Here is a 10,988-nt window from a genome sequence, read left to right as displayed (position 1 = left end):
AAATTGCATCCAATTATTTTCCGCGTTACGGCTGTCGTTTGTTGTTCACCTAAAGATGGCTTCCTCCGGTGTGGGCACGGTTTTGTTTCAGAAAGGACAAGTGCGTTTATTCAGATTGCTACCATTTGAATACCCTATAGAAGTTTCTATTGAAAAAAAAAATTAAACAGATTATTTCTATAATGCTGCTAGAATATCCTATTGTTAAGTGTGGGATTTTCAATTTGCACGTTACACAAATATTTCGGCAGATTTACCAAATAAGAAAACGTGAAGCATACGTTATGTTCTACATTCAGCCAGAGCTACATGTTTTCATGTTTTATATAAAAAAAAGTTATTATCAGTTAAACCAAAGCATTTGGTATTTGATAATTAAGAAGCGGATTTCATGTCGTTGTTTATTTAATAATACATTCTTCTGTGAAATATTCATTGGCTAACACTCCCCCCCCCCCCCAAAAAAAAAAAATAAAAAAATAAGTAAATAGATTTATCCGACAAATCGCCTCTAGATCTTGCTTCTGAAATTTATTTTAACATCATGGTTTACATCATTGTTTAAAGGGAGAGCCTAAAATAGTATTACATGTACATAATAATGTGTAGAAGAACAGGGGAAAATACAGGAATCGAACCCAGGTCTCCGGCGTGGAAATCTATGGCTCTACTGACTTCTTCTTCTTCTTCTCATGTATACAGGACGCCGTCAGAGTATGACGATTATGTCACGGGGGACCTGTAGGGGTGCAAGGGTGTGAAAGGATTAGATTTGTGATTTTTTTTTTTTTTTTTTTTTTAGTATATAGATAAAAGGTGTGTGCAGAACTATTGTGTGAGGGCTTCAAGGGCTACGTTGGAAATATGTGCCTTGAAGTCCTCGAGTGTAGTGCATTGTACTGCTGCTACAGGGAGGAGATTCCATTGTGTTATTGTTTGTGGGAAAAATGAATATTTGTATGTGTCCTTTGTAGCAGAGATTTGTCTGAAGCAGTGTGGATTGGAGTGTCTGGTTCTGTGGTCTACTGGAATGAGTATGGTCTGGTATTCGACGGCAACTATATTGTGTATTATTTTGTAGAAAAGTATCAATCTTGTGTGTAGCCGTCGTGTCTGTAGTGTTGGCCAGTTGAGTTGATGTATCATGTTTGTAACTGAACTGGTGTCGTGATATTTGTTGTGAACATATCTTGCTGCTCTGCGTTGTGTTTTTTTCTATCTGTTGAATTTGGTGTGTGTTGTGGGGATCCCATATGGAAGAGCAGTATTCCAGTTTGGGTCGAACTAGTGCTTTGTATGCGTGTGCTTTTATATGTGGTGAATTAATTTTTAAGTTGCGCTTTAAAAACCCTAGTGATCTGTTTGCATTTGCGGTGATATTATTTATGTGCATGTCCCATTTTAGGTTTTTTTGTAGTGTTAGTCCTAGATATTTGCTTGAGTTTACTTGCTCGAGTGTGTGATTGTGGAGTGTGTAGTTGTGATGTATTTTGTTGCGTTTTGGTGTAACACTGATTATGTTGCATTTATCTGGGTGAAATTTCATTAGCCAGTCTGTTTCCCATTGTGCTGCTGCGTCCAGATCTTTCTGTAGTTTTATTGTGTCGTCTTTGTTGTTTATTGTTTTGTATGTAATACTGTCGTCTGCGAATAATCTTAGTGTACTGTACTGCATGTATTGATGGAAATCGTTAATGTATATGAGAAACAGAATTGGGCCCGAACATGTTCCTTGAGGGACTCCTGAAGTTACTTGTATTTTATTTGATTGTTTTCCCTCAAGTACTATTGTTTGGGTGCGTTGTGAGAGAAAGTCTGTGATCCATTTGTGTGTGTTGCCTGTTATGCCGTAGTATTTTAATTTGTATTGTAGGCGTTTGTGTGGGACTTTGTCAAAGGCTTTGGCAAAGTCCATGATAATAATGTCTGTCTGTTTGTTGCTGTTATTATTGTTTGCGAGGTCGTGTATGAATGTAGCAAGTTGTGTCTCGCATGATCTGGATGATCTGAAGCCGTGTTGTAAGTTTTATAGTATATTGTTCTCCAGATGTGACATTGTGGCGCTTGTAATGATATGTTCCATGAGTTTGCATGTGATACAGGTGAGTGATATGGGTCTGTAGTTAGTGGGGTTGTATCTGTTGCCTTTCTTGTATATGGGGTTAACGTTTGCGTGTTTCCAATCTGTTGGTAATGTGCCTGTATTTAGTGAGTAAATGAAAAGTTTGGTAAGTATGGGTGCTGTTATGTCCCTAAGTTCTTTTAGTAGTCTGCCGTGTATATTGTCTGGTCCTGTTGCTTTGTGTGGGTTGATGTTTTTAAGGAGGTTATCTATTCCTTGTTGTGTTATGTTTATTTCAGGCATGACTGGGTGTGGTGATGGTCCTTTATCTGGTATGGGGTGATCCTGTTCTGTTGTGAAGGCTGATTTAAATTGTTCATTTAATATGTTTGCCTTACAAGTGGTGTCTGTCATTAGGTGTCCATCCTTTCTTAGTGCTGTGATATCTGTGTTCTCTTTTCTTGTTGTTTTGATGTATGAGAATAAACTGAGCCAAAGAAGCATACTCCGTCAGCTGAGTGACAGAGACTGTATTTAACACTATTTACAAACTACACCGACTTTCTCCTTTTACAGTATTCCCCCTGTTTTTTCTTGAGATTTCATAAATCTCAACCCGAGACTCTTTAACCACCTACCATAGGTTATTTTGTTGGGTGCCAATGTAGAAGAACAGGGAAAATATACATTCCTGTAGAGTGCCCCGACCAGGAATCGAACCCGGGTCTCAGGCGTTGAAATCTACGGCTCGATCTACTGACTGAGCCAAAGAAGCATGCTCCATCAGCTGAGTGCCAGAGACTGTATTTAATAGGGCTGGGTATTGGAAGGTCTAAAACGATACGATACATATTGACAATACACTGAAACAATACACGATACCTATTGACGATACAGTGGACTTCTTTTTCAAATTCAGTTGACCATTGTGTTTCGAATACTGTGACAATAAAAGACAATTTTGATAAAACATTCTACAACCAGGAAAAAAATCTACCAAACATTTGATTCGGTTTAACATCTGTGTTAATTAATTTCTGTCAATTCGCACTCTTAGTTATGAAAATGCATTTCTAATCTATTTAGGTGATACAGATGCCTTAAACACTTTCTATTGATTGAAATGCTCTTAATTAAATGATGTTTTAGAATAGATTTTGTTTGGAATTTCCTATTTTTATAACGAAAACAGTAGGGTGAGTTGTTAAAACGATACAGCGATATACAGCAAGTTTGCGTATCGATATTCGATACACTGCTGAAAACCGATATATATCGGTATATCGATATATTGATCCAACCCTAGTATTTAACACTATGAACAAACCACACCGACCCACTCCTTTCACAAATGTTTCAATGTCAGAGGACTGATTATCGATATTAGAGCTATATTAGCACTATAGTTATGGTTACAATGACTTACATTGATTTCAATTGTTTCAATTATTTCAGGCTGGTTCTGGTAGTGAAAATGAACTATGGGATGATACAGCTCTCATCAAGGCTTATGACAATGCAGTGAAATTAATGAAAGTATGTTATTTTAATATTATTAGTTGGAGGAAATGGTTGAAGCATATATATATAACGTCGCTTAAAAATTCTTCTTTGCAAACATTGTGGAGAATGATTGCTTCAAAATTGTTTGATATGATATTCATTTAGACTTGATTGTGGTTCAAATTGAAAGATGCAAGATATATGCAGACCAATCTAATTAAAATTAGACTTGTAATTCTGCTCCAATGCGATACTCTACTTTACGCTCCAATACAAGATTTAAAGATGCCCCGTTCGAGCTCACCTCATCATGACCTATGGCTTAGAATCGGGACATATTATTATCAGTTTACACTTCCGAATGAATCAACCACACCGAAGATTCTGTAGGCGCGCTGATTGGCTAACCATAGGGGTCATGCTGAGGTGACCCCGAACGGGGCACCGTTAGATCTTGTATTGGAGCGTAACGTAGAGTATCGTAGTGGAGCGGAATTACAGTTCTAATTTTAATTAGATTGTATGCAGACAAATTTATATTTATTTGTATAGCTGTCAATTAATCCCTTCTCTTATCAAGCAACTGCAGCTGATATTATTGAAATTTTAATGAGTAAGCTAATACATATAAAGATATATTTTGTTTTCATTTTACTCTGTTTAGATTTTGAATTTTGATCACAATTTTGTTAATACGCAGTTGATATTCTTTATTCTATAAATTTAGGATAATTTTGACCAGCAATTTACATGTTTTCAGTCAAAAATAAAAAGTGAAAATGGCCAAGAAGAGGAAGCTGTTTCAGATGTTGTTCAACAGAAAAAGAAAAAGAAGAATAAAAAGAAGAGAAGCAAAAGCAAGAAAAGAAAGGTATATAGCTTATATGATGAAACATCAGATCTAAGTAGGTTTCAAGGTAGATTTATATACCATATTTGCCATATTTAGCACCCCTCCCCTCATCCTTGGATTTAACAATGTTTTACAACTTTAAAAGTAATTTGATAAAAGTTCCTTTGCTGTTGATAAACGAGATAGCTTTTGTGTCAAGGAACTTATATATAAATTCTAATTAAAGAAATTTCGCAAAATTGTAAAATGCGTTAATGAACTTCTATATTCTGATATTTTATTTTCCATGGATTAAATGTTCATGTACCAGAGACATTTATTGGTATTTCTTCTCCACAGTGACACAATTCATATGATTAGTAAACATGTAAAAAGGGGAAACGATTGAATGTAATTGTTATTAAGCCATGCAATAAGATAATTGTGTTTTCTGTAACCTGTCCAACTCTTTGGAATAAGTGACTACCTTGTTATCAGTTTTATTATCAAGCAAACAAATAAAAACTTGAGATATTGTTTGTTTTGAACAAAATCAGAATTTTTGGCACAGATTCTCAGATTCTGTCATAAGATACCAAGAATACTCTGAAAATCAAATCCATGGTCCAAATCAGATTGTATTACTGCCCAAGTCTATTTCAGTTTTTCATTGGAAGAAAACTAAGGTGAAGAAAAAAAAATATTAAGTTAAAAGAATGCTTACTTACCATCCCTTCTGTTTTAAATGGTGTCTAGAAACACATATATTGATGTTTTTTGGCCTAAGTTACAACATTTATTGTAAATTCAGTGGAGTCCTGGTGACCAGTGCAGAGCCGTGTTTTCAGAAGACGGTCTGATTTATGATGCTGAGATATTGTCTGTTGATGAAGAGACATCCACATGTTTCGTTCGCTACAAAGGATACGGAAATGAAGAAGAACACAACTTATCAGATCTTCTCTTGTCAACAGGACGGCAACGGAAATCAAAGTTTGCATCAGATGTAGAGGTAACATTAATCAACATCATACAATATATGTATTTAGACTTTTAGATTTGTGGATGAAGACAGCATAAAAAACGCTAAAATAGAAATACCACTAAAATACTAAGGTTTACAGTATATAAATGTATTTTGCGACAATTTTAACACTTTATGATATGTGAAGTTATGCACAGGTTTGTAAATGAAGTAACAAAAATTATTTGATGAAAGAAATTCACACCTGTATTGGAGCATAAAAATAGGCTGGTATCGAAATCAGCAGGTCTCTCAGAATCTATAGGTGCATAAAATATTTACTTCTACAAACGGTTCAACAACTTCTTACAAGTCCAATCATATAAACGAAAATGTCCCTGTAAATAGAACAGCTCAAGTGAAAATGTTCTACATGTATATGCCCTTGCATTGATTAAGAAAAGAAAATATACAAATGTATACTTATTGGGTATCATGAGTAAAACTAAACTCAGAATCACATTGTAGACTGATAGCATGGACTGGAGTGATAGGCCAAGTCCAGCAGCAAAGTCAAAGGCCAAAGGTCAAAAGCAAGGACAGCCGAGTTCAACTCCAAATAACACATTTTCTTGGCCGTCTGGATCTTCAATGTTTCCACCATTCCAAGGAATGCCACCGGTGAGTAGACAAAAGAAAGTTTTATCTTTCATCTCTCAAATTCAATGAAGATGTTATGTTTATAGTATATAGACTTAATAAAGGACTGTCATGTTAGACCTTTGCAAGCTATATTTGGGGTTTAGAGATCCTGAAACAATGTAGGTAGAGTACTGTTTACTGTTGATTAATCCCACCTTCTGAAGATTGTGATGTCATAAAAATCCCGTCAAAATATTACGTCACAATCACCAGAATTTGGGATATTATCGACTCTACTCATGCTTTACCAATGTCTTTTTGGTATCTTGAAAATTTGTATTCACTGCCACCATCATTCTAAGACTTGTTCTAAGTATTAGACTGTCATCCTAATGCATCTATGAGATGATTGTCTGCAAAGCTCTGGCATCTGTATAGACCATAGATGCCATAGGATAACAATTTGATACTTATAATACTTATATTTACATTATTTACCCATATTTGTGGTCTCTTCAATAACATTGTTTAAGTTAGTCCAGTTCAACCATTTATCAACAGCGATTTAATCCACTAAATGGAACAGTCATTTTGACGGTGATCAGTTGATGTTACCATGTCAACATTAGTGACATTATAATAAGCACGTTTTGAGTGTCAGTTATACCCCCATAGACTTCACTTTGGTTAGCTTATTTAGTGGAAGAGGCAAGTATATGTTGTATAGGCAATGGGATCCCACTTGTAGGTATCATCAACATTATGATAACCGACACATTACTACAGTTTTAAAACTTTTTTTTTTTTAAATAATTCGAAATAAATAAATGTTGTGACGTTAATGTTGAAATACAATATTTCTATATTTTGAATTTGTTGATATAATAGGAAACATCAGAATAGGAAACATCAGAAACTGAAAATTGTCTGTGTAAATTTCTAATTTGTAAGTACATGTATATGTATGTTCTTTCTTTTTTATCAAACAGCCACAGTTTCCATTTACATCCATGCCTACATATCCTGGTTTTCCTCCAAGTGGTTTTCAACATCCTGCTGTAAGTTATGCGAATCACAATCTTTTTTACTGGTGCATTATTAAAACATATTTTGTAAATTGTACTTTAAAAATTTCCTCTTTACATTGGGACTTACCGTATTTGACCCAATAAGCGCCCCTCCCTTTTTTAGGCTTCAATTTCATTTACTTCAAATTAAATGCAGACTTAGAACATAGGGACCTGGCACGAAATTCTTTTTTACCAATAGTATACATATATATATTATAGTATCAAGGGTGTGAACTCTGCGGTTGAGAAAAACGGACCTATTTTTTTAAAACCGTGATTATTTTAATAAATGGGTTCTATACAACATTGACGGATATCTTACCTTAAAGAGAAATAATTTATCTTTCCATTGAGTGCTTCATGAACAAAATTGGCCAAGTATTGACGAAGTTATGGCTTGATGAATCTGGAAATTTGCTAAAAATATGCTAGGTAGACATTTCCCTGTCCGGTCGAAATGTCGTCTCGGCTCTAATGGGCACCTCAAAAACCAAGCCAAAATCACAAAATCTACGCTTGTGGTGGTAAACAGTACCCATAACTGTGTTCATCCACAATCTCCTTTGGAGGTGTCATGACCTGTACTTTGTAGAAACTCCATTTAAACATCGTGTAGCTCACTTACTTTAACCGTCACCGCCATGTTCATTTTTCTCTCGGAACGCTTCTCGACTTTACATATCGTGACTACATTATGCAAATTAGCTTGATTGCAAGTCTAAGATATGTCAAATTTTTGAAGTTTCAAACTAGGGGGAGATAATCTAGGACAATAAAATTAAGCTGAGAAATTCTTTAAGAAAGAATTGTCTACCCTGACAATTCTATGCTCAATGTACTGATTTTCTTCTCAAAATAATCTTATAATACAATGTACTACTGTACTTTCTGTAATGTAAATGTAAATATAACAGGAGAGGAGAAAATGTAACGGCCAGACCAGGATTCAAGCCCTGGACCTCCGAACACTAGCCGAATATTCTACAGACTGATCAGCTACCTGGTTATACAACGATCAACCCAGTCCTGTCCTGCTACATAGATATATGTCATTTCTTGTGACTGTAATGATTAGATGAACAATCAACTCACTAGAGGTCACTGTCATCTGATGATAATGTTGTTGTTAGTTACTGATATGATTCTATCTTTGCATTCGGTGAATATATAGCTCATGTTGTTTTAGAAATGTAACTTTTTTTTGTACATGTGTACAGGGTTTGCCGATGGTCCCCCCACCCCCGCCACCTCTCACCGACGACCTAGCGGAGAGTGACAACGAGGCTCTGTGTAGTATGCTGATGTCCTGGTATATGAGTGGATACCATACTGGGTACTACCAGGTAAGCAACAGTGTATACATATTGAGTAAAAGTTCATATGATACGATAATTCATGATTCAAGTTTTAGATATCTGGTAGTCTTGGTCTTTGGTCAGCAAATATTAAGATTTTGAGACAAATTTAATGAGCAATATATTTATGCGATAAGCACAAATTTGAAATGCTTTATCACTAACTTACAAGAGCATAATTTAGGTATTCTGAAAGATTTCAAAGTGTATAATAGATAAACGTATATGCAAAAAAAAATGTATGAAATCACTGGATAATGTCAATCCAGTTTAAATGGTTAAACTTGTAATTCTGCTCCTCTACGATACCCTATGATATGCTCTAATACAATATCTAACAACTCCACGTTCGGGGTCATCTTAGCATGACCCCTATGGTTAGCCAATCAGCGTGTCACCTATGAGTCAGAGATCTTTGATGTGATCTTTCTCTCAGAAGCTAATAGAACATTTCAAGATATTCCGATTCTAGGAAAAGAAATTTATCGAAGAGCATTGTACTGGAGCAGAATTTAAAGTTCATTTTTAATGAGATTGTGGATAAAGGTGGATCATGTGAAATATTGCTACTCCCTTACAGTATTGTAAATCTACATTTTACAAATATTCTGAAACTACTACACGAATGTAATGCTATTTTTGAGCAAATACGATATGGGGTTAACTGTTGATATCTTTCCTCAGGGTTTACGTCAAGCTCGCCAGTCGGGAGTATTGACAGCTTCACAGTCTGAGTCAGGGAGATAACATCAAGTCAGGAATTCTAGAAAGGATGTATTAAAATGTAATGATTGGAGCAAGTGAAACTGTCGACATTGTCATTGTGGACTAAAAATGTAATTGTTGGAGCGAGTGAAACCGTTGACATTGTTATTGTGGACGGAAAATGTAATAACTGAAGTGAGAGAAATCGTCGACATCGTCGATGTGGACAAAAATGTAATGGCTGAAGTAACTGAAACCGTTGACATTGTCGATGTGAACAAAAATGTATTGTCTGGAGCGAGTGAAACGGTTGACATTGCCGTTGTTGGCCAAAATGTAATGGTTGGAGCGAGTGAAACCATTGACATTGTCATTGTGGACGGAAAATGTAATAACTGGAGCGAGTGAAACCGTTGACATTGTCGATGTGGACGGAAAATGTAATGACTGGAGCAAAAGAAACTTTCGACATCAGCATTGTGGACTAAACATGTAAAGGTTGGTGCTAGTAAAACTTTCGACATTGTCACTGTGAACTAAAATATATTGTCTGGAGCCATCGCACATGAACTGTCGACATCATTATTGTGGACTACACATGTAATGGCTGGAGTGAGTGAAACATTGTCGATGTGGACTAAAGCCTGTTGTCATGGGAAAGACTATATTGCAGCAATACATCAACTTCAATATGCAGGAATGAAAAGAATTCAATGAATTTGAATGTCTGAATTATATATCTTATATGGTATATGTGCAGGAAAAACTTGATATACATTAAAACCTGTGGAATTTCAGGAAAGACATCATTACATATAAATGTGGATCAGCAATTTTAAAGAGTATATTCTCTTATAAATTCATTTGGAATAGACTCTGTTATTGATCTGTACAATAATAGTTGGGGAGTATGAAGAACTGCTGTTTGCTTTAAGAACTATTTCTAACAGTCTTTCACAAGTGAAATGAACTCTTTTAATTATTAGTCAGTGAAAACCATGTGAAATACTGTGAATAGAATTCCAGTCTCGCTGGTGGGAGGGATGATTTGAATACTTTTCAGTGCTAATTAAATCAGTACTTCTATATTCATTGGAAAAATCTATGGCAGAATGCATATGCAGCAATAAAATTGATTCATCTATAATTATTTTGTGATTTTCTTATATGTATATCATCTATGTTAAGGTAAAAAAAAATGAAATGTATTAAAATTTATATTAACCATAAGTAGCTTTTCTTTTGTTTTGTTTAACATTCTAATAACACTCAGGGTCATTTAAGGAAGTGACAGGCTTAGGTGGATGAAAGCCAGAGTGCCTAGAAAAAAACCTATAGTCAGTACCTGGCTTAGTACATCACATAGGATTTAAACTTGAAACCCTGAGGTGAAGGACTTATGGTTAATATGTTATAAAAACCTTAACCAGTCTGCCCCACTGCTACTCTATGAAGAAAACTAGTTTCGACCCCAGTGAAAACTAATATATTTGTTTTGATATATATATTTTGGTAGTTAGGGCTACCTTTCCATAATGGAAGTTTCATTTTCAAAATTCCTTCATTCATTCTTTCATTTTTGTAATCAAAAAAGAAAAAGAAATTGAAACAACAAGGCTGTTTTCATATATGGTCAGACTGTAGCTGGTTGGACTATTTGTAAAAGTAACTATTTCAAGAATGAATTCTGATGGACCTGCAGATTTTGATAAGGGCCTGCGAGGGCTTCGTCAAGGCTTGTCTGAAAATAATATATAATTGCCAGGTCTAGCATCAATTCAAAAACAAAGTACACGTACAATGCCCAACCAGTCTTATCAAGAACGACCCAGATGGGAGAAAAATATTAACTGTT

General features: G+C 35.2%; 1 protein-coding gene across 1 annotated transcript; it reads left to right on the top strand.

Annotated features, from left to right (window-relative positions):
• Positions 1-30: 30 nt before the first annotated feature.
• On the top strand, positions 31-10,357 carry LOC138333744 (survival motor neuron protein 1-like). Its single transcript, XM_069282309.1, has 8 exons — positions 31-100; positions 3,518-3,598; positions 4,326-4,436; positions 5,209-5,409; positions 5,890-6,042; positions 6,993-7,061; positions 8,291-8,416; positions 9,113-10,357. The coding sequence occupies exons 1-8, from the start codon at positions 56-58 to the stop codon at positions 9,173-9,175; spliced, it is 849 nt and encodes a 282-aa protein (XP_069138410.1). The 5' UTR covers positions 31-55; the 3' UTR covers positions 9,176-10,357.
• Positions 10,358-10,988: the final 631 nt, after the last annotated feature.

The sequence above is a fragment of the Argopecten irradians genome, chromosome 10 (genome assembly GCF_041381155.1).
Source record: "Argopecten irradians isolate NY chromosome 10, Ai_NY, whole genome shotgun sequence".
Lineage (NCBI taxonomy): Eukaryota > Metazoa > Mollusca > Bivalvia > Pectinida > Pectinidae > Argopecten > Argopecten irradians.
This window is presented reverse-complemented; position numbering and strand designations above follow the sequence as displayed.

Excerpts from the sequence above, each read along its gene's own strand:
- LOC138333744 (XM_069282309.1), top strand. The coding sequence starts at position 56 with ATGGCTTCCTCCGGTGTGGGCACGGTTTTGTTTCAGAAAGGACAA. Across the intron at positions 5,410-5,889 it reads AGTTTGCATCAGATGTAGAG|ACTGATAGCATGGACTGGAG; the intron begins GTAACATTAATC and ends ATCACATTGTAG. Across the intron at positions 7,062-8,290 it reads GTGGTTTTCAACATCCTGCT|GGTTTGCCGATGGTCCCCCC; the intron begins GTAAGTTATGCG and ends ACATGTGTACAG.